The 24164-nt window shown below is 40.5% G+C and overlaps 2 protein-coding genes across 7 annotated transcripts in view; both read right to left on the minus strand.

Moving 5' to 3' along the window:
• golim4a (golgi integral membrane protein 4a) overlaps positions 1-12880 on the minus strand; it is a 30260-nt gene extending 17380 nt beyond the window's left edge. Inside the window, exon 1 of the mRNA XM_034701690.1 lies at positions 12078-12880. Within this exon, the coding sequence (XP_034557581.1) occupies positions 12078-12264 (187 nt within the window). The 5' untranslated portion in view covers positions 12265-12880. The remainder of the gene's footprint in view (positions 1-12077) is intronic.
• Positions 12881-14606: 1726 nt separating this feature from the next.
• On the minus strand, positions 14607-23869 carry LOC117825891 (lysosomal amino acid transporter 1 homolog). Of its 6 annotated transcripts, none has more exons than XR_004633930.1 (9): positions 23683-23860; positions 22995-23377; positions 21566-21695; positions 21146-21233; positions 20710-20819; positions 19014-19115; positions 17731-18360; positions 16887-16936; positions 14607-16638 (listed from the first exon to the last, which is right to left on the minus strand). XR_004633930.1 is itself a non-coding variant. In XM_034701866.1 (9 exons), the coding sequence occupies exons 3-9, from the start codon at positions 23195-23197 to the stop codon at positions 16548-16550; spliced, it is 936 nt and encodes a 311-aa protein (XP_034557757.1). In that variant the 5' UTR covers positions 23198-23247; positions 23333-23377; positions 23683-23869; the 3' UTR covers positions 14607-16547. The 6 variants fall into 6 exon arrangements, 3 of the variants coding, with proteins under 3 accessions (XP_034557757.1, XP_034557758.1, XP_034557756.1); XR_004633929.1 differs by having other exon boundaries at positions 16887-16963; XM_034701866.1 differs by lacking the exon at positions 16887-16936 and having other exon boundaries at positions 14607-16664; positions 18175-18360; positions 22995-23247; positions 23333-23377; positions 23683-23869.
• Positions 23870-24164: the final 295 nt, after the last annotated feature.

A 24164-nucleotide genomic window follows, 5' to 3' on the forward strand; every position in this document is an offset into this window, starting at 1 on the left:
AGGGTACGCCGTTGATTCAACGCAGAAGTATAAATCAGCCTTTAGACTGCCAGGGGAACTGATACACTGGGATCCCTTCTCTCTACCTATCAATTACTTTAACTCACCCTGTCCCATTAAAGTTACAAACCATAGACTTTTCTGGAGTCCTTGAGCTCCCTTGTCTCGTAGGTTCCTCCGAGTCGCTGCCATAGATGTCGTGCTGCTGTGGACGTGCTAGACTCCAGCTGCTACAACTACTACTATTCATCTCACCACTATCATCTCGCTCTCTTCATCTCCCTCCATTACTCAATCCAACCCCAACTTGCTTGAGGCAGATGGCTGTCTAACATGAGTCTGGTACTGCTCGAGGTTTCTGCCTGTTAAAAGGAAGTTTTTCCTTGCTGCTGTAACTAGCTAAATGCTGCCAAATGCTCTACTCATGGTGGATTAAGATGAGATAAGACAGAGTCTTGTCTATAAGATCGAACTGGATCTTATCCTGTCTTGATGTTGGGTCTTTGTTAATAATTTGACATAGAGTACCATCTAGACCTGCTATGTTTGTAAAACGTCTTGAGATAACATTTGTTGTGATTTGGCGCTATAAGAATAAAGATTGATATTGATTGATCTAGTCTTTCTGACCACTTAAAGCACTTTAACACTACTGGTCACATTCATCCATTCACACCACATTCATACACTGATGGCAGAGGCTGCTATAGTAGTATTGGCTAATCCCATTCATATCAATTTGGGGTTCAGTGTCCTGCCCAAGGATGTGACTGCAGGAGCTGGGAGTCAACCGCAAACTTTACAATTAAGAGACAACCGACTCTACCACCGAGCCAGGCTGGGGCAAGCAGAATGGGGTTGGACTTCATGTTTCAATTGTTCTATGCTTTTTGCCCTACAAGCAGAGGCAAGACACTTTACCTTTCTCATGCAACTAAAAATAAGTGACTTTTCGGAATCAGAGGATCATTTGAATACACAGACGTCAACAGAGGGTTGTTGTTTTTTCCTGGTACAGCCTTAGGGAAGATTTCTGAATAGTTTTCAAATTGAATGTTTTTTTTTGGTGACTGTGTTTCCTCTCTGGCCTCTGTCACATGTGGTGCGACCCAGGGTTCAACTATGGAACTAATCTCATTCTTCTTGTTTATGTTTTTCCTTGACACAAGCATTGCATGTCATTTGTTATGCAGCTGATCACCACATACAGTATATATCTTCTAACAAAGCATCATTACCGTCACTACCATCTGATTTGGCTATCTGGTTATATTCTAGACTTATAAGACCAGGCTTTGTTATGAGGTCTTAAATTTATGTGAAGAAAAAAAAAAAGTACTATTGTCACTTTCCCACAAAAACCTGCATACATGCATTTCAGGGAATGTCTTGTAGCACAAAAACATATGTTTTAATCAGTCATTAATAATTAAGGCTTAAATCATACACTCAGATAATACTGCCTACTTATACCAATGTTTAACACTCTTTCAATACTACTTTACATTATTCATTAACATATGAGTTAAATAAAGAGATCCACTAGGGATGAACATTTTAAGTATTTTCCGTGATCGATCTTTGGAAATGTTAACAATCCATTATTGATTAATCATTAAAAAAACGTAAACGTTTTCCATGTCAAAAAAAAAATGCCAAATGTGTTTTTTGCCCTGAATCAAATTTTCCTTCACGACACAATGTATATAACTGATGGTGTTAAATAGCTATGGATCGTATTGAGGTGTTCAAAATGCTGAATTTCAACGTGTGGAGCAGGCTCATAATCTCCAAGGACACATAGTCAGATAAAGTAAAGGCTCGGACTACAGCATGTGGATTTACTGCAGCAAGGGGACTAAACAGAAACATATTTCAGACTCAGTGTACAGTTTTCTGTCTTCTCGTTCTTATTGAGAAAAATAAGCATGTGAATGTGGTCAGGTGTCAGCCGGGAGCGCAACTGGGTCATAATAAGTCTGGCGGCAGAGAAAAGAAGCTCTAGTGGGACCTGTCATTCAGCCGCAGCCCCCAGCTGAGCGCCTCTGCTGTGTGAAACACCTTCAGTCAGCCGATTCACATTGAAACATGCTTTAAACTTAAAACACCTCCCTGATAGCTGAATGAAATATGAGACCACATGATGTTTGTCCCACGTGATATAAAATTGAAACAAAAAAATGTGTCTGTGTACGTTCTTAACAATAAATTAATCGATAGTCAATTAATTGCGAACATCCCTCGTTTCAGCAGTCACAAACGTCTCCTAAAAGCCAAATAAAAATCAGCAAACTAAAGATCTCACTACAATAAGGGGATTGATTTTATGCTCCGTTGCACAGAAACATCTGTAATATAACAGAATTTAAAGCTGCTGTGAGGAACTTCTGGTTTGTATCGATTCTGGTGCCCCCTTGTGGACAAAGTGATACCTCTTATCTCTTGTCCTGTAAATGAAAAATGAGTGTCTTCAGACAATAACCTCATCCTGTTGTCTTTTAACATATAGATGTATCACACAATGTGATTATTTGCCATAAAAACAGCCAAAAAAGGGTTTTTCTAGAGCAAGATGTCAAATCATCTGTTCTGACACCTACCCCCTCAGAACAGTTTCAGGCATTAAAAATGACAACAGAGAAGGCATCAGTGTTGTTGTGGATGGTCTTGTTTGCTTTTGAGGGTCATAAAGAGGCATCAGTATCAGTTTCAGTCTGTTTCTCAGCCAGTTAAAAACTCCTCATAGTGCCTTTAATTTTCTGTTATTATTTTGCGTTTTACTTTAACTGCACAGATGTGTTGAAACATATGAAGGTAGGGCAAACTCACTGCTTTTTTTTCATTCAATAGGCTCATAACTGTCTGCGTGGCTTACTGGAAACTTTTCACTGCTCAGGCTTTACGTTTCTGTCACCGGTGTTTTTCTGGAGCAGCCCAAATTTGCGATGACTGCTCCTTGTGCAGTTCTCTTGTCGTCTGTTATTTGGCTAGTTTCTAACAAACACGGATGTCTCCTCTCAGCTGAGCGCGCCTGTCTGCACTGCTCACACACACACACACAAGGGCAGAGCTGACACAGACAGACAGGCATCTTTCTCATGCTCATATTGATATAACCGGGTATAACCAGTTTATTCTGAACCATTAAAAGGAAGAAAAGGAACTGGCTTTGATTGAGTGATAAGTCAGTGTGTATGAAAAGCCCAGTATAAAGGCAGGATGTTAACTTTGAGTACTGATAGGAGCACTGTTTGTCCGTCAGCTTACTTTCCATACTGACCAATCAAATACGGGGACCAAAAAATACCAGTTCTCCACTCCTAGCCATCAACAGTTTTTGGTTTCGATGATCAAAAGTTTCATAGAAGGTTTGTGGTCCTACACCTCACATCATAAGACCATTTAAGAGGAAACATGTGACCTTCAGATTTACAGCCCATAAAAAAGTTGTAAATCTAACATGATAAAAAAGAACTCTCATCCAAATTCTTGAACTTGAACAGATTTCATGAGTCTCTTCTAACCTCTGGGGCTTGATCAGATGGACACTCAGCTCTATGAGATTAGGGATGTTTTATTCTGTTTGGTGGAGACTCTGTGTGCTGTCAGTAGTGGGAACAGTGAGGAGTGGAGAAGATGAGGACATGGTGCTTTTAGCTCAGTCCAGCCAATCCATGCACACACCCTCTCTCTGGGGGGAATCATTGACAGGCAGGGCAACAGGATGAAAATCTAATGATTTTAATGTGCTTTATGAATTATTAATAGCTGCTAATAGTGCCAAGAAGGCAAAGTCATTGGTTTACATGCTGTATGTCACATAAAACGGAATAAGCTCAACCTCCTAAACTCAGCTTGTGTTAATACAAATACAGACTTTAAGTTCAAGTATGACCCTGTCCTGGTGTTTCAGTGTCCTCCAATCTTCAATGAATGTCCCTGTTTAAACTGGCGACATAGTGCAGACTACAACACAAGCAACACTGTCCCCCCGCAGTGTATAAACAAACACCTACACACCCATTCATGTTATATTAACCTTTATCACACTCGCACCTTAATAAACAGAGGGAGTCAGTTATTGTTTGAGGTCTCACCTCGGCCTGATGAAACATTTCCTTCACACTGTAGTTAAAGTTCACTGACAGAGCAAGAACAAGGGAGCTCTCTGTCCCCCTGGCCTTCACTGGATACTGCTCTAGATGTAGACTACAGATAAGTTAGAGCTGCTCAGTGGTGAGCAGAGTGAATACTGTCAGTCTCATAAGGAAATCAGCTGCAAGACTTTAGCCTTTTTTACTGTACACGCTCGCAAAATGACTTTCAAAGAGCATGAAATTCAATGCAGATCATGAGTTATTACAATATGCAGCTGTCAAATGATTTGTTCATGTATGCCGAACTTTTGTTCTTTTACAAAGAGCTTGAAGCTCTGAGCTGTTTTCACTGCAGCGACTGCCGTCTACAACATGTAATCTGACTCATGCAGGTCAACTCTCTCTATGTGCAGGAGCAGTGTTATATTCGTCTTGCATACTTGTAGGACCACATACAGTTCTTTATTCCCAAAAAGACAACTAAGAACCATTGTTTCAATTAACATTAAAGCCATCACTGCTGTTCAGCTCAAACAAGAGAGTTCTTTTAAGCGCACCAATGTATTTTGCCTACATTCATTTTTCACTTTGTCTGATAGCATCAGGGGAAGCTTGCAAAAAGCTGCCATCAAAAAATAAGATGCATAAATAAATACCTGTCTTTCTTACTAATCATCCAGCTGTGTTAAATACTTGATTCTGATTTCTGACTAGGGAAAACCTGATCACACACATCACACATATCACACATATCAAATCAATCTGTGCAAAGGACAAAGCACATGTAGTTAGGGCTGGGCGATAAATCGATAACAATAATTATCGTGATATCATTTATCTCAATATAACAAATGTTTGATAAAAATGTGATATATTTAAACCTGTAATTACAACCCCTAACCACTAGAAAGGGAGGAGGCACCAATGCGCCTTAAACGCTAGTTGCCACCAAGCAGCAACCTCCAGTCTAACAATATGAGTCCAATGCGGAAGTGCTAAAAACTGCAGTTCATTGAGGATCCGCTTGAGGCTGGCTCCAGAAGTACTGAAAACCACATACACACCAATTCAAAAAAGCCGATCTTTACAGCAGAAATAAACATGTTTACAGCCTGGAACAAACGACGAGTGTAGTTTGGATAGCTCATTTCTCGATCGGCACACACTGTAGGGGGGGGAATTTTTTTCTAATGCGGCAGTTTCGAAGATATATTGAGATTACTCGTCTTCCAATGAGAGGCACAGCTGACTTGGCTGACAGGCGGGAACACTGTAGCTGTTGGCTAGGAGGCTCAAACTCCGCCTCTTTACGTCACAATCTCTCGACAGCAGCAATATGGCTGCCGTCGACGATTGGCCTCAAAACAGCGCTTCAGAAACAAATGGGTGACGTCACGGATACTACATCCATATTTTATACAGTCTATGGTTGTAACCCAACATTAAACAGAGGAAGAAGCCAATGAACAGTCAATCATGTCGCAGCGTGAGAAGTAGGCGGGCTCAAAGATGCTTGGAGCGGAATGTAAACACAGCTGAGACGAGTGACAGTGACACTGAAGAAAACGTAAAACCTACCAGCTCAAAGCAGAGTCATTAGTCTGACACTGTGCTGACTCTGTGTTAACTATTAACTTAACACACTTCAGTAAAGGAGGAGTACAGAGACAACTTCTGCTGTGCATTTTGAACACGTTTAATGTCCACCGCGACCGTAGGACAACTGAACACTGAATAACTGTGATGCATTCACTGCACTGTGGGAAACAACATCACTCCGAAACCCTTAGTAATCTTAAAGGGGCGTGTTCTACTCAAAACAACACTCTGCTGAACTGATACACGGTAAACAATTTGATAGATCTTGGTTGCTAATTTAAGTAAAAAATATTTAAATGATCTCAGCCTGAGAAAAATAAGAATCTACAAACTAAATGTATTTACATAAAAGACGTGCATCCTGTTGGCACTGTGAAAAAATGAGGGAGTCAAGGAGCATTTCAGAGAACTAAATCCAGATACAAGCTAACAATTTGGTTTCTTCATCTTTCTTTGGATTCAAATTTAATAACGATTTGATATTAACCAAGATAAGCCTTAAAATCAACTGATGTGAAAAATGTTATCGTGATTATTTCCTTTTTTACTATCGCCCAGCTCTGCATGTAGTGCACGGTTCATGATTTCAGCACTGACTGTTGACAGCCTGACAAAATGTTAGCTTACAGCAGCATTTGTGGACAACATGGAAGAAAATTTTAATATTACTGAAAAGTTACAGGGAAGAACACAGAGATGATGTTATTTTAGGCATCTGTTAAAATGTAGAAAAAATTAATTTAAAAAAAGAAGCAAAAAAGGGTTATGTTTTGACTCTACTGTGAATGAAAATATTAATTTTAATGCTCAATTAAATTAGCTGATAAGAAAAACATTACCATTGAAGAGCTATCAACCTTAAAAAATGTATTACTTTTTTTTAGCTGTATAAATAAATAATTTGTGTCAAATTTTGTATGTTTAGTTGGTTGCCGGGTTATATTTGGCATAACCACCAGCTAGCTTAACAACACCCCTCACATATTTGTCTATGTAGGAATCCTCTAACTCTCACAGAGGAGCAGCGATGTATCATTGCTTTGAAGCTTCCTCTTCTCATGTTACTTCCTGTTGCTTCTTTTTCTACCTCCTCAAGTAAACAAAACCCACACTTGTACGTTTACACCCAGTAAACACGCACTTACACTTCAAACTAAAACAACCAGAAGAAGATGGAGGAACGTCATATCTGCTTGAGACAAAAAAGTATTTATTTCCTTTTGTCTTCTGAATAAAAAACAAACTCATTTATCTGGTAAGACAAGAGCGTTAATCACAGCAGGCAACAATAGTGATTGAAATGTATAAATACTCATCTAGAGCTGGCTTTAATTATTCCACTTGATTTATGTGTGCAAAGGCCATCCAAACAATGATGATGAGTGTGTGAGGGAACAGAAAGGCGTTAAATCACAGGGACACATTTGTCAGAGTGCATGCATAACCACAAGTGCCAGTTGATCCTTTTAAATGACAGACAACTGCCAGCTTGTGGTTAGAGTGGGCAGCAGTGAATCAATATGTTTGGCTCACAGTCCCGGGGCTATGACCCACCTCTAAATATAAAAAAAAAAAAAAAAAACTGTAATCAACGGCCAGCCTTGGATATCAAGTGGCCATGGCTGGGGCCTTGTGATTGGCCAAATGATCCAAACATTCACAAATGATGGCTTGAAAGAAGAGGTGTGGTGCTAGAGTGAAGGGATACAAATGCCGTTCTTTGTGTCACGTTCTACTGTCACACCAGCTCTGAAAAAATAATGAAATAGGAGCCATATGTGTGTGTAAGGTTGACCTGTAACTGACTGCACTGGGAAAGCAGATATTCCATTCTAAAGCTGCAGGACAGATTTCCAACCTCACCTAACTTCCTTTGTTTGAGAACCTGGCACAAAAACACATGATATAAAGCCATCAGTTTAGATACACTGACAAACAACTACATGCTATTTATGCTTAGTGCTCCGACAGATGTGACACCTGACGCTCATGGGCGACTTAGAGGTAGCTCAGCTGAACAAAGCAGGGGAGTGATGACTGTTAATTTGAAACTCAGAGCTTAAAGCTAGGGTTGGTAGTCTCAGAAAACCAGCATGAATTTGAATGAAGCTTTTCCTCATGACTCCGTCTAACCCCTCCCCTCCTCCCTCGGAGCTCCTCCAAAACGACGCCCCCCCCCCGCTCACCTGCACGAGCGCCGCTGATTCTCGACCATATGATCGTGACTGATTCAAAACCGGTCCTCACCAAAATATTATCATAGTGAAAGTTAAAAACACAAACAAACATGGCTGCCGTTAGTACTCACAACTATCATGCTAGCATTATCCAGTTGTACCAGTGACACAATATCAGGAGAAAAGTTATAACACATATAATACTGTAACAGCTCTACTGTTTGTTAAACCTGTTCAGTGTAGATGTTCCTACAGTGTTGACAGTCAGTGAAGGCATCAGGAGAGGTGTAGAGTGTGCGAGTGGGAGAGAGGAGAGGAGAAGTTCTTCATTCATTCAAACATTGATTGTTGCTTTGTTGGTTGGCGTGATCACGGCCGACAGTGACCGGTTATTAAAGCTCAACGTGTTCACGAATCGGCTCGTCATCACTCCAGCGTCCGGACGGACGCTACAATAAATATATATTTTCTGTAGGACTTACTGAACGTCATTAATTATTCTACTTGTTGGTGAGAGCTTTTTAGACTCTGATCCGGACTACAGTCCTGAGCAAAGCACCTCATCAGGTCAGAGGGGACAGGCCCGAGGACGAGCGAGAGGGGCAGTAAATAGAGTCAGGGGAAGTAGAGGCAGGAGACGGGGACTCGGAGGAGTGCACGCCGGGGAAATGTACGCGCAGGAGGAGGGCAGAACAGCTGGATGGGATTTGATTGGTTTAAAATTTGGGGAGCCAAAAAACGGTGATTGGTTAGTGTTTTCCCAGGTTTACTCCGGCTGTAGATAGCAGCTTTTTTTCACTCTTTTTTAGGAACACATCATGTATTGATTGCCATCAGGACATAAAGATCATTTTAACCAGTATGACAAAAAGTGTATCTAAATCTGACTACCAACCCCAGCTTTAATGGCATGATATAAACCTCACTTCCTGTCTGGGCTGCAGCCTGTTTTTAAGTGTTTATACAGTATGAAGGGAGCAAATCAGTGAGGTTACTGTAGGGCAAGATTGTTTTATCTTTTGCAGAGGTGGGGCAAGTCCAAGCAGCAACCTCTAGTCTCAAAATATGAAGCCCATGCGGAAGTGTTATAAACTGCAATTCATCGAGAATCCGCTTGAGGCTGGCTGCAGAAACACCAGAAACCACATACACACCAATTCAAAAAAATTTGATCTTTGCAGCATTAATAAACATGTTACAGCCTGGTTCAAAAAACGGCTTGACTCTACATAGCTAATTTCTCTATCGGCACACACTATACTGGGGTGATTTTGAGTTTTTGCCCAAATAAGGACATGACTGACTTGACTCCCTGACGGCAACACATAGCTGTTGGCTAGGAGGCTCAAACCCCGCCTCTTTACGTTACACTATGCCTAGTTAAGTTCAGCATTTCCAATATGGCTGCCACCGATGACTGGCTTCAAAACACCTCTCAGGAACCGATGGGTGACGTCACGGATACTACGTCCATTATATATACAGTCTATGGTTAAAACACAGTTACAAGGGACACACATTGTGCTTAAGGTTGACTAATGTGAGTGTGTCAATATTTTCCAGAGGGACTTTTTTTTCCTTGCTGTCATCATTTTTTATGACTGTGACAAAATGACTGGTGCCTTTTTGGCACTGATGTTGTACAATGCAACTGTCTTTTTGAATGATGAACAGTAACAAGGGACAGTGTGAAAACTTGCAGACACAAAAGGTGCCTACTTTTAAACACTGAGTTGAATCAATTCACCAACGAGTAAGAGTATGTGAGATATTGTGTTTCAGTAGGGCACATTGGATGCTGGATTTAGATGCATATTGAAACAGTTTGGTGAACAACTAAAGGTAATTCAAATTCAGGGTCCCCACACTCACACAGCATGCAAAGCCCTTAATGTATGCTCCTAAAACAGGTTTCAGATAGGGATGGGACATGATTTTTCGATTGCTCGAAAATATGTTCACCTATTTAAAATCGAAGAGTTAATGCAAATATTATCTCATTTTGACAGAACTATTTTCATCATTTTCAATGGTGCCTGGTTGCAATACGGTATTCCCCCCAGACGGTGCCTATACAGCATCTTAAAGCTTTCAATAACAGAAGTAGAAGAAGAATGCTAGCTGCATTAAATACGTAGACTTTATAATTAATGGACGTAGTATCTGTGACATCACCCATCTGTTTTAAGTTCTGTTTTGAGGCCAATCGTCGCTGGGAGCCATATTGGAAATGCTGAACTCAACCTAACTTCTGTGGAGCTAGTGTGAAGTAAAGAGGTGGGCTTTGAGCCTCCTAGCCAACAGCTACAGTGTTCCCGCCTGTCAATCAAGTCAGCTGTGCCTCTCATTGGAAGACTCGTATTCTTAATATCTTCAAAACTGCAGCGTTCTGAAAAAATTCACCCCCCGCACAGTGTGTGCAATACACTTTACAACTATACACTTGTTTCTTGTACGAGGCCGTAAACGGGTTTATTTCTGCTGTAAAGATCGACCTTTATGAATTGGAGTGTTTGTGGTTTCTGGTACTTCCGGAGCCAGCCTCAAGCGGACACTCGAGAAACAGCACTTTTTAACACTTCTGCATTGGCTTCAATTCTCACGGCCTGAAGTTGCATACATATTTACATATACAGCATCTTGCTGCACCAGCCATAGAAACCAAACTAAAATGGGCCTTCAAAGTCTGGATCCTGAAAACCTGGTTTCAGCAGTCTAGCTGATGTTTTGTTTGTTTTTGTCAGCCCGACCCTGCTAAGCTCCAACCATAGACTGTATTAATAATGGACGTAGTATCCGTGACGTCACCCATCTGTTCCTGAGTGCTGTCTTGAAGCCAATCGGCGGCAGCAGCCATATTGGAAATGCAGAACTCAACCAGGAGAAGTGTGATGTAAAGAGGCAGGGTTTGAGCCTCCTAGCCAACAGCTATGTGTTCCCATTCGGGAGTCAAGTCAGTCATGTCCTTATTTGGGCAAAAAACTCGTAATCTTAATATCTTCTGAAGCGTTGCGTTACAAAAAAAATCATCCCCGTACAGTGTGTGCCGATAGAGAAATTAGCTACGCAGAGCGCAGCCGATTTTTGGACCAGGCTGTAAACATGATTATTATTGCTGCAAAGATCGTCTTCTTTGAATTGGTGTGTATGTGGTTTCTGGTGTTTCTGCAGCCAGCCTCAAGCGGATTCTCGATGAATTGCAGTTTATAACACTTCCGCATGGGCTTCATAGTTTGAGACCGGAGGTTGCCACTTGGCTCTAACGTGCAGACAGCAGAGCAGCTTCTAAACTTAATGAAAGCTCTGCATGCTAATTTTTTTATTATGTATCAATTTTGCCATTATGTGGCGAATAGACCTCTGATATTTACAAGCCAAACAGAAGATCTGCCGACATTTGGCACTTGGCAGTGGTAATAGACCCTGCATTCTTCTATTTTGTTTAATTCTCTTCTTTTTCTAATTCTTTTTTTATCATAATCATCTCAAAATGTTATTAACAATCAAATCTTAGCAAGCCTACATGCCTGAACTGTTGCTGCTGCACTTTAAACAAGGCAGTTTGCATGACAATGAACAATATAATAACAGTGCGACACCCACCAGGCTAATGCTTTTAAAAAACACTATATGCAACATTCTTTGCAAAAAAGGTGACAGTGCATTTTTTCGGCTTAACTTCCTCCAGCTGTGGCAGACAGAAGCAGATGTCATGGCTGACCTCATGACTTTCAAGTACACTGCTGAGGTGAGCCTGGGGACACAGTGACCACAACCAGGTGTGTGTTTAAGTGTGTGTATCATAGTATTTAGTCAGCGTGAGGGGTCACATTTCAGTCTGACAGTATCAAGCCTATAGAGGAGGAAGACCTGTCCAACCTAATAAACTCTGAGTTGATCTTTAAAGCCAAATCTGCTCAGACTATAACCTGCTTTCTCACAAGATTATCTGGACAAACAGGGTCAGGGGTTAGAGCCAGCTCCAGCTTTGCTATTCAGTGCATTTACAGTTCAGTAAGGACAGACAAAAGACGCAGATCTCTCTGACCACTGTGGTGTCATTAGATTTGACACACACACAAATAAGCTCCAATCCCATGCAGCTTCAACCACCACCTCGTGAGAAAAAAAAACTAATGTTAAAGTAGCCTACTCAAGATTACTAGTGTGCATGCATTCAGTCACATCATCCTACAATGTTTACCTTGGAGCTGCGCCGAGAGAGACTCTTGGTGTTGCTGGTACTTCAGCGCCATCGCCTCCGTCCTCTTGAGCTGTCTGTGCATCTCATACGATATCATCCCCCCGTACATCATCCCGCAGACCACGGTGAGCAACAGGAGACACTGAAAGATCCTGCGCTGCCTGCGGGAGCACACCCCGTTCCCCATGTTGGACCCACACCCCTCCCCGCTGTCTGCTCGAGGAAGCCCCGTCTCTGCTGCTGGAAACTTCCGACACAACTTTTTTACCTCCTGGTGTAGACTAAGGAAACCCCCCCTCCCCGCACTCCAGCATTTCTAAGCTAAAAACAAAACAAGTGAAGTGCTAACACTTCCCAGTGTGTACATTATCTTAGCATAGCCACATCAACTCACGAATCTCCCCTGTGACTTCAAAGTCGCCGCTCAGATTTTCTTGACTTCACGTCAAACTCCTGCTCGCGGCTCGCTCCTGTTCACGTGCAAAAACAACCGAGGCAGACGACCATACCGCAGTTCTTCGTTTCACCTTGTACGCTTCTACTTTTTCCGACGCAACTCAAAGACGCTTAAGAAAGAAGTAAATCCTCAAGTCCCCCTACGAGGCCTCCACAGCACCTTTAACTTTAGTTACGTGTCAGCCCAGCAGCTGCCTGCCATCCAACTGCTACCCTGAAGGAAGTCCCTCCCCCCCCGAAAACAAAATTATAAATTTCCCTATTCCCGCCCTCAGAAGAGCACATTTTATCAATTGGTCGATAGAAAGCTCCATCAAAAGCGAATAGGGTGGAGAATTAGGCACTTTCACTCTCCTTATTTCAATAGTCTGCTTAAATACAATGTAACAAACCTTTTAAAGGCCATTTTGAAATACCTCCTGGAGACATATGGCCTTCTCTAAAATACTATGGGCATCACTGTAGCCAGTTTAAATTATTTATTTATTGCACATGTAAAAGAACAAAACAAAACATTGCTGTTTAATAACAGGAGCCAAGATATAACAGGTAAATTCAATAATAAAACTAACCATTAACATGCTGTGCAGGAGGAGCCAAAAAAAAACCAACAGGCTTGTTGAGTGGCCCTCCAAAGAAAACAATCAACACAAAAACAAAGTATCAATGCAGACTCCCTCACTGGCTGATTTTTATTTATAAATCTATTCTAAGACTTCACCCTACAACCGGGGATGTCCAAAGTACGGCCCGGGGGCCAATCGCGGCCCAATGTCCATTTATTTATGGCCCCAAGCTTCAATCTTAAAATGTGTTATTTGTGGCACAAAAATTAATCCCATTCTGAATCATCTGTACATTTGCAGTTTCTTTCAAGTGCACAAACAAAACTAAAGTCAAACCAGAAACATCTCAAAAAGCTCCATATGAACTACTTGTATAAAGGCAAAGCTCTGAGAATTCTGCAAGACGGCAATGAAGAAGGAACACAAGAACTCTTAAAGTTGACAGGTTTTCAAATTCATGTTTTTATCATGATGTGAAAATGTTCTTGATGAACACTAAAAGTTCAGAAGACACAAGACACAAAAGAGGACACAAGACATAATCAAAATTATGAAATTGTGCAGAAAAGGCTAAATTCGGTGCATAAAAATTGTTCAGAGCGCAGGAAAAGTAATTATTCAGTTCTTAAAATGTTGTCTGCTGGTCAGAAAAGTCTTAAAAACAACATGAAAAAGAAGTGTGATGAAATCCAGATCGTGATCCTGCCATAGAAAAATAATGATACAATATTTTTCCCACACTGCCCGACCATTTTCCTCCAGAAGATAAAAGTTTGTTAATGTATACGTGGCTTGTGGAGAACTGAGGACTTCCTAGTTACTGATTTATTGAGAAAAAAAGTTAAATAATTGTTATCAAATGGAGATTTCATATATAACTTTTATGATTCCTAAGTCGCGGTAGGAGCCGCTGGCCCTGAGGTATTCTGACAACATCAAATGTGGCCCTCTTTGAAAAAAGTTTGGACACCACTGCCCTACATACTTGTGTGTACACGTGTAGAAACCTCAGCCGATATGGCCTACGCTCTCAGGATATCATACAGTTGCAGGTCCAGAGAATCAGAACTGAACTGGGCAAAAAGGCTTTTAAATTTTCAGCCCCGTTTACCTGGAATGATGTGCAGAAGGACTTGAATCTGACATCTTTTTACTGTGGGGGAATTCAAGTCAATCATAAAAGACAGAGAAAAAAAGCTCAATTGGATCTTGTGATTGCACAGTGTAATACATGTTGATGATACATGTTTTATATTAGCTTAATAAAGCTAATATTATGTTCAGTACATAGTCATTTTTGTAGTAAATGTTACAGTTGCATTGACATAATTGAAAGTCGGCAGAGGAATGGTCTTGAGCTGATCTCGTCACGATAGAGCAAATCCAACAGTCATGTTACTCTTGGCTTAAATCTATTGAAAATAATTATTTTGTTTTCCTATATGTCTGATATGAAGAAATATATTACACATTTTTCAACCTCTCATACAAAAACCAAAGGCAAATATCTTATCCAACAAATACTGAATTTTATTCAAACGTTATTAATACATTTACAGTTGACCCAAGAAATACGGGATTTACATAGTTTGTATCATAAGACATTGTGAGTAAACATACCCTGGCAAAAAGCTAAAAAATACAAAATAACTGGCAATGTTTCTAAATGCATGAAAGTAAATACCTCTCAAGAAGACAGTATCACCATTAAAGTAAGGGCCACCATCTATAAATACTATGTGTCCTACAGGTAACAGTAGTTTTGTAATACTGACAATAAAAGTGTAGACTTGTAGTGCTGTGCTCAAAGGTATATCAGTCTTACTCCTAAATAATTTAGAGGAAGCTAAAGTTGATCAATCATGAAATATAAAAATAATTTGAAAAATTTACTTTACGTTTTCCGTAATTGCATATATTTGCAAAAAATAATAATAATAATGAAGACACCCCCACCTCCAATATCTACATGAATGTCTATTATTGCATCACATAAATTACTAAAATAAAAAAAGAGTCTGGATTTTGAATTCAGCATGGGCTCGACTGATGACCCTTCAAGTACACAGACTGTTCCCACAAAGTGAGCATTGAGCTCATTGGCTATTCATCACTTAACAGACACTGGGAGAAATAAATCACATCCACACAATACTGAGGTAGATAGATCTGCAGATAAGTACTTAGGTCAAGCTGATGGTCTGTTTGAATAATGACAGCACCCCAAACACGATGCGTAACAACATTTGGCACCAAATTGAAGTGCAGTTTTTTTTTTCAAATGATCTAAATAAATATCTTCTAATTTGAAGTGCTCATGTAGTTCATCTTTAAGAGAACTGTTCTGTTCTGTTTCTGCCGTCCTTTCATGCTATTTAATATTTTTTTTACTGCCTAAATGAAGCTAACAAGATCTTTTTACTGAATTTATTTGACTTGACTGAAGTGCCTTCTGCTTGTTTGATGGAAAAATTGAAACTAATGATGAACCTTATTACTTTAACATGTCTATTATCCTATCAATGTTCCCATTGTAAATGTCTTTGAATGTCATGAAAGGGCAGAGATTAGAAGAAATGCAAGAAAAACCAAAACCTAAATAAACTTCTCTTAAGATAAGAAATCTTAACTTAATTTAAATTTTAATTGAATTTAACTCTGACACAGATGTAGAGTGCATTTCTACTGAGACTATGTTTAGTCCTAAAAGGCACAGACAATGTGTTGTTGTTTTTCCACAGAAGAGCAGCGAGAGAGGACGAAGAACATCAGAGAAATGCAACATCCCTTTGAAATAGGCCATAATGTGCCTGAAGCCAAATGAACATCTATGAGGTGGAAGAAGGACTCCCCGCAAACTCTGATGTTTGTGTCACTCAAATAGCAAATCAGGTTAGAAAAATGCAGTCCTTGTTAGCAGTATTTACCCTGTCAGAAAACATAAATTTAACAGGCACTTAATTCCTCTTTGACACTTGGACTTGTGGAAAAACATCTGGCATTACTCTTTCTGTTCTTGGTGCGATGGCTCCGATTTAACCAAAAAATAAATACATACATAAAAAATTCCATGGAAATAGAAAATTAAGGAATTCAAGGAAAAACATTATTCAAAATGATGGCCACAATAACCATGAAATATTTGCAGACTGCTGACTTTCTTGCCTTGAGAGAAACACTCTGAATTGTTTTTCAAGTAATTTCACTTGAGAGGACGTATTTTTGTTTCTGCCTTTTACCAAATTAAAGACAGAAGATTGATCTTTGTGTAGGCTCTTTTCACAGCAGGATATCAGAAAACAATAGCAAACTTCCTCCTGGTACTCCCCACAAGACCTCGATCTTGTCCTCCAAACATGTTAAGAAGCTGGATCTCACAGTTTGATTAAAAACAAGCTTGCAGACTGAACAGTCCAGTCTTGGCAAAGTGGTCCACGTTGACGTGCCCTTATAACACTGACAGTTCCACCTCCTCACAGAGTAGAGGCTCCACCTCTGGCATGCTCTGCAGTTTGCTGCTTTTGGCCGAGTTATTCTTCCTGTACATAACAAACTGGACGGTCACCTTATCAGGTTAAGGCTCAAAGAAAGCACACAGATTTGACAAATATCATTTCCTCTTCAAGCAACTGATTTCTTATATGACAATCTGAGACATAAAGGTAGAAGTAATGCTCTTTCATACTAATGATGATAGTAATAATTATAATAAAAGTGATGATGAGTATATATACCATGTGTGATATCTTGTGCTACAGCCATAGTTTCTAACATTAAAGGCACTTACTGTCTCTTCTTTAGCTTGAGATGAGAAGATCACCACCATTTTGGCTTAGCCTTCAGACCGGAAGCATAGTTAGCGAGCTGACAAAATCAATCAATCAATCAATTTTAATTTATATAGCGCCAAATCACAACAAACGTTATGTCAAGACGCTTTTACAAACATAGCAGGTCTAGACCATTCTCTATGTTAAATTATAAACAAAGACCCAACATCAAGACAGGATCAGATCCAGTCCCTTCTTACTGACAGGACCTCGCAGTTTTAGCTAGTTACAGAGGCAAGGAAAAACCTTTCAACAGGCCGAAAACCTCGAGCAGAACCAGACTCATGTTAGACAGCCATATGCTTTGACCAACTTGGGCCCCAATGAGCCCCTCTAAAGCTCCATATCTAAAATAAAATATCACTAAACTAAGCTATTTTGATGTTGGGTGTAGCTCTAAGTATATTTGTGGTCATACAATTAAAAAATGTCTATAAACATTTTATAATGAACTCAAATGAGCATTAAAAGACACTTCAATTTAAGGATGTGTACAAATAATACTACAGCTACAGGGTTAAATCTGGGGTTGGTAGTTAGATTTAGATACACTTTCTGTTATATTGGTTAGAATGATCTTTATGTCCCGATGGCAATCAATACATAATGTGTTCTTAAAAAAGCTGCTATCTACAGCCGGAGTAAACCTGGGAAAACACTGACCAATCCCGCATATCAGGATCCAATTTATGAAACCAATCAAATCCCGTTCTGCCGTTGTGCCCGCCTCCTGCGTGTACATTTCATGTTTGTTTGTGTTTTTAACTTTCACGATGATAATGTTTTGGTGTTTTTTCTTACCACTGAGTGAGACATAAGACACTTGTGCAAGTGAGCAGGGGCGTCGTTTTGGAGGTGTTAGACGGAGTCCTGAGGAAATGCTTCATACAAATTCATGCTTGTTTTCCATGGCTACCAACCCTAGCTCTGAGCAACTAGAGCAACAAATGAACCCTGTAAACGCATCACATTCTGTGTTTATACAGAGGTATTATCAGAATTAATATATAACTATTTATACCTTTGTATAACAGCTGTACATACCTCTAATTTGTATTTGTATTTTATTACATTTATCTATTTTATCTTGTTATTCTTCTTGTATTACATCTTGCTACCATGTCTCTGTCGCTTTAACAACCACATTTCCCCCCAGTGATCAATAAAGTACTATATTTTCTTATGTTATCTTAAGGTATGACTCTGTGCAATCAATTGTGGATTCAACTGTGAGTGAAAGGATACAAAGAAGTCAAGTATAAGGACTCCCAGGCTGCCGATGAGCCACGCCAAGTGTTTGATGATGAAGGAGTGTCTCGAGCCTCTCAGCGCAGGCAGGACCAGAACGACACTCAACCCATACGTCCCATTGCCCATCATAGCCAGAGCAAATAGCAGGTAAGAGGTGCCTTCTGTGGACTGTCGCTGGAACTAGATGTGAAAGAGTAAAGAGCATGTAAGAAACAGAACAGTACTTTTACTTGATTTGTAAGCATTGTTTGTATTGTAAGTGGCTAATACGTCTTCCTGATACATATGTGAAAGCCACAGCCAGGGTAAGACCATGTTAACCACAAACCAGGTTTCAGTTCATTTCAAGGCCATTTAAACTCAACCAAGTGTAATACTGAGGTTAACGGTGAACAACAGTGACAGAAGCAGTACATTTCTTGGTTTTTCACTTCAATTAAAGCTTGTTTGAACATGTAAGAATGTTAACAGGCCAAATGTAACTTTAATATTTCACAGTGGTTAAGAAGTGTGTGTGACTGCCCAGGAGATAATCTTGCATGGTCTGTGGACTAAAATGATCCCCTCTAGTGATTATTAGCTGCAGTCAAGGATGTTTCTCCAGTACAACAGCGCCATTGTCTTTAAAGTCTGCTTCTCATTTATAAAAAAACACACAAATCCCTCCTCTACAAACACACAAAAAAACAGTCTTTTTGAACAACTAATTAACTTATATTAGGTACAGTTTTCCATGGAACCCCTTGAACAGTGTCCCCCATCAGAATGAAATCACTAACAAGTGGAACCAGATTTCAGAGAAAAAAAGGACAAAGACTCCACATCTGACTTACATTTTTATAAAGCTGGGGGAAGCGGGAGCAGAGGTAGAAGACAGATGCCAGGTACCCACATACGTAGCCAGTGATCTCCACTGATCTGGAGGTAGAAGGACTCTGGCAGAGGAGAGAGAGGTTTTATAGTTAAAACAAAATACCCTGGACAATTATATTCTACAAATAAAAGTGAATACATAGGTGTCCAACAAAGTTAAAGATATCAAGTAAAAAAAATGGTACAATGCATCAGAATCAGTCTCTATTTCTATTTGTGCTTATTTTAGTGTTACTTAACTATATTACCCCAAATTAATATTATTTTTTCCAATCACCAACTTAATCTTGTTGCTTTCTTCTCATAAGTTACAAAGAAAATGCTTGCTGGGAAATACAAACTTGTACACCCAGACCTTATGACTCATCACGAGATAACTTGCCAACCTTGTATGAACTCTCAATAATCAGATATGAAAAAATAATCAAATTAGGGATTGTCAGACGGATTTTTAGCAAGCCATAGCATAAAAGTGGAACTAAAAAAAGAACAAGAGGAGACAGCAGGGTGGATGTTAGGCTAAAACTGATAATTTGAGATAAACACAAGGTACTTGTGCCGAAAGAAAGGAGAGCGCTTCAGTGGAGAAACCCACCCCAGTTAGGGATGCACCGATCCTACTTTTTAGGTCCCGATACCGGTATTGATACCTGGGCTTTGGTATCTGCCAATACCGATACTAGCCAATCCGATCCTGGTATCGATTTAACAATCTCTATTCCTTAATGTGAGGATACAATCATGTTTTGGCAACTTCAGGCTTTTCTGACTTGATGGTGAACTGTACCTGGGTTCCAAGTGCTAAACCAGAGGCTGGAATCCCTTAATTTCAAGGATCTGGAACAATTAAATCCAATAACCTGTCTGTTTTTTCACACTTTGAATCCATTAATAGAAGGGTTCTTCCTTCTTTGCAGTAGGCTACAGCTGACGTAAACTTCCTCCTTTGGGCTTCCATTATAATTTTCAGCTCAACTGCCGTCCGTCGAAACATGAGCGCTGCACATGTTGCAAGTTTCTGGCGGAGTTGTTAGCAAAAGAAGCATGCAGCTAAACTGCAGAGCCTTTGTAGTTATCCTCCATCATGCTCCACTGGGCAAAAATGCACAGACCGGTCGGCGCTGATGACGTAGGAGACGTACATGGCCATTGTAAACACAGAAAAGCATAGAACTGAGATGAATAGATCTGGCATATGGATCTGCACTACATATCGCCCTTTGTCACCGATATCCGATCTAGCTTTTTGAGTCCGATCTAGCGGATATCCGATACCAGGATCGGATCGGTGCATCCCTTACCCTAGTATGCCCTTTACTGATACATTTAGTAGCCTACCCCATGGCTTCGGATGTCCCCCAAAAACTGAGATAGAAAGGACAGATGGGGAGTGAGAGCAAGCACATCACTGGGGTTATCAAGTGGGCTCCTCCCTTCACTGATGTTTCCTTTAGTTAGGCCAACAACAACTTGGAGAGGCTAAACAGTTAACTCCGGCGTCCCAGAGCAACCCCCTCCATGCCAGCTCCCACTGTCCATCGTATCCACCAGCAGAACGCCACGATTTAATAACCCAACCCATACAGTATTGGCACATTCAACGGACCAAGGCTCCGTACATACAAGCTCCCAGTAGTGACAGCACTGTCTACCTACCTGAGTGTCTACAGTTATACTGTTGTCCATGATGAGTTTGGGTAAAGTCAGGATAACTATGCTAGCAGCGCCGCACCACAGGAAGCACAGCCACTTCAACACGGGGCTCTCTAGGCACACGTACACAGAAACACGACACAAAGAACAGAGTGAGGACATGCAAATAATCTAACAAGTATAATCCAACTATTTGCATGAGCTGACAGTCAGAACACAGTCCACATGCTGTTTTCACATATTATCTCAGTATCTCTTGGGAAGATAGCTATCCAAACTTATTATCAAAGTGTAATTGCCGTTATACAGGCACATCACAGATTTGCTCTTTTGAATACCTTCCATTGGATCTACATGGCTGTATTTGTATGCAAAGGCGCGTGGTTATTGTTTCATAGAGCTGACAGCAACACCAAATGCAGATAATGTCAGCGCTTACTTCTGCTGGAGCTGTTCTTGATCTTATAGTAGAGAAACTGGGAGATGAGGATCAGGTCTGTAAAGATGTAGAACACCACTGTGACAACCTGACAGAGGGATACGGAGAGGAAGGTTACACAATTTATTCAAAATAGTGTTGTTTTTTTTTGGGACCTCACACATCCCGTGTTTCTTGTGGTTGGCAGTATAAACATATGTGTCAAAAATTGTGCAGCAAAAATAAAGCTTGAACATAATGTGTCCTCAATGCAAAAACTCACCATTTTTTTTGAGACAACAGGAAAAATATTTAGCCAAAATTTAAAAAAAATACTACAATTGAGACCTGTGAGGGACAAACAACACTTCAATCAAGTTCACAGTCCTGACAATCAGCTGTAAAGGAGACTCCTAGGTGAGTGTGTGCATGTTTGTTTACCTGGATGGGAAGCTGGCTTGTGAGATAGCAACCTGCAAAGCTTGTCAGGTCTCCACTGAAGAGGAAGATAAGAAAGCCAAAAGACATGGCCTCCTCCACTTTGCCATTTCTATACGCCTCATATACCTGCCTAAAAAAAACCAAACAGACTTGGATAAGATCAGATGATTATCTTTAATATGAAATCATAGTTTCTACACTAATGTAGCTCTAGCGAAAGTTCAGACAGGAAGACTATAAAGCAATCACAGCAGTTGTTTAACTCTCCTCTCCCTCAGCTGCATGCTCCGGAGCTGTTATTGGCTAATCAGCAGTGGCGTCATCCAATAGTTAAGTGGCATGCCCTTATCGTCAGCCTATCAACTATCTGCTGTCTTTTTAAATGTGTCTCTCTCTCCTGCTAGTTCCTTCTTGCATTGATGGTACGCACCCCTCCACCTCCCCATCTCCACCTGCAGCCTGTTGCACCAGCTGTGCGTAAGCTCAAACGTAGCCTAGTTTGAACAGAATTTCTCATTTAGGATGAAGTTTACACTCTACTAACGTTTTGGGTGTTGCACCAGCTGAGATAGTTACAATGTGAGCCTAAGTTACAACTTAGTTCTTACACTTGGCTCATAGTAGGTGTGAAGTCCTCCGTAGAGTATACCGGCTGCTATGGCGTGTTGTTTTGAAAGGTGGAATGGTTTGGAGGATGAGGAGATACAGAGGGTTCTCACAGCTATAATATGTCTGCAACGCAATATCCAAGAGAGAGAGATTACATCCTTTGGAAAAATATGATGACCAAGATTTGCGCTCCTGAGTATTACCATATGTTGTAGTTGATAATCTTACCACTTGTTGTCACTGTTATTATAGACGGCAGATTAAGGATTTAGGCTATAGTTATCACTTTACTTTAGTTTGATTCAGCTGTTGGTCAATTCCAAGAAGATTAGGCACATAAAATAACACATATAATCCCTGCATCAAAATTGGTGGTTTCCTCTGATTGGCTGCTGGAAGTGTTAACGTCATATCTGAGACAATGTTTTGGTTAGTTTGGACGTTACTGTCTACTAGTTAAGATGAACCTTACGTCTCTGTGGTACAACCAAACAATGACACAACTTAAGTTACAAACTAGCTAGTTTCAACGTTTGGTTTAGTGTGGACTTTACACTCTAACTTAGGACACAACTTACACACAGCTGGTGCAACAGACTGCTGGTCTATGCAAGTCTTCAATTCCTAGGATCATCAACCACCACCACCAGTGTCTGGACTCTAGGGGGATTTCTTGAGCTGCTAAATTGACGCATCCTATGCTCACAACATTATCCCCATGGAGTCCTTACACCAAAGATTTCTGTCAAGTTTCATCATTCATTCAGTTGTAATAAATAACCTTTAATATTCAAATTGTGTCTCTCCTGATTGAACTTACGGCAGAGTGGACAGCAGAAAACAGAACATGGATACCAGTCCTATCACCACGCTGCAGTACTCCCACACATTATCCACACACTCCTCCAGCAGGTAGAGGATCCACGGTGTCCCGTTGACACACACAGGCCTCCCCATAGATGGAAGAGTCAAGTTGACAGCAGCCACGTCCACACTCTTCCCAGGGAAGCGTGCTGTGGCCATGGTGAGTTACTCAGCTGGTTTGGCCCTCAGCTGACCTGATGCTGTTAGCTCTGCCTCCAAAGTGTAAGTAGATGTGAGTTTATTCTGGTAGCAAGAACCAAGCCTGGAGAAAGCAGGTCTGACACATCTACCTACCTTTTAAGATACATGTGTGAAGACTGGATCTGTCATTTCTCGAGTCTGCAAGACATAAAAGATCAAGATATCAGACAGTCGCATGGAAACTTAACACTCACATAGTGCAAAGCTGCATCAGAGTTTAACCCACACTATTATTAAACCGTTATTTCCTTGAATCCATCCATGCTAGTGGTGTTTTTATGCATTAAGAGTTAATTCAGATACCTTGATTACCTAAGGGGTAATGCATTCTGTGTTAGCACTAGCTTCCCAATTATTCATATCTTTGTTTGGGCAAATTTGCATCAGACCTGAGGATGAGATGCTAACAGAAAGGGCTACAATAAGCTTCCAATAACACTCACCGGACAAAATGGACTCTGCACAGATTGTTTGTGTGTTTGTGGTTTCGCGTTAACTCCTCCAACATCCTCACACATTTCTGTGTCTGTATTTCCATTCAAAGACCGTTACTGATTAGCTAGCTCTCACTGTTGTCATCCATGGCCGGTGGTGCCGCTGTCAAGACATCTTGAGTGACATCATGATAACATCCGGTGAATTTCAAAATAATAGCCTTATCGCTAAAATCGTTTACTTATCAGCAAATCGTACAGAACCTGGATAAACTCACCATATAATAGCATGCAGGGGCGGATCTAGAAAAATATTTATGGGGTGGCAAGAGGGGGGCAGGACATCTTTGAGTGGTTGCAATATGGCAGACGTCTATGGGCTGCATTAATTTAAAAACGTATATGATTGTTCTGTTTTCTGGATGTCTTTTTGAGTTGATTGTCCACATATAAAATGAGGTTGTATTCCTGCTTTGATAACGGGGCGCCCC

This window comes from Notolabrus celidotus, chromosome 14, assembly GCF_009762535.1.
Source record: "Notolabrus celidotus isolate fNotCel1 chromosome 14, fNotCel1.pri, whole genome shotgun sequence".
Taxonomy (NCBI): domain Eukaryota; kingdom Metazoa; phylum Chordata; class Actinopteri; order Labriformes; family Labridae; genus Notolabrus; species Notolabrus celidotus.

Excerpts from the sequence above, each read along its gene's own strand:
- LOC117825891 (XM_034701866.1), bottom strand. The coding sequence starts at position 23,197 with ATGGCCACAGCACGCTTCCCTGGGAAGAGTGTGGACGTGGCTGCTGTC. Across the intron at positions 21,696-22,994 it reads TTTCTGCTGTCCACTCTGCC|GCAGGTATATGAGGCGTATA; the intron begins GTAAGTTCAATC and ends GGTTTTTTTTAG. Across the intron at positions 18,361-19,013 it reads TCCCCCAGCTTTATAAAAAT|TTCCAGCGACAGTCCACAGA; the intron begins GTAAGTCAGATG and ends TTTCACATCTAG.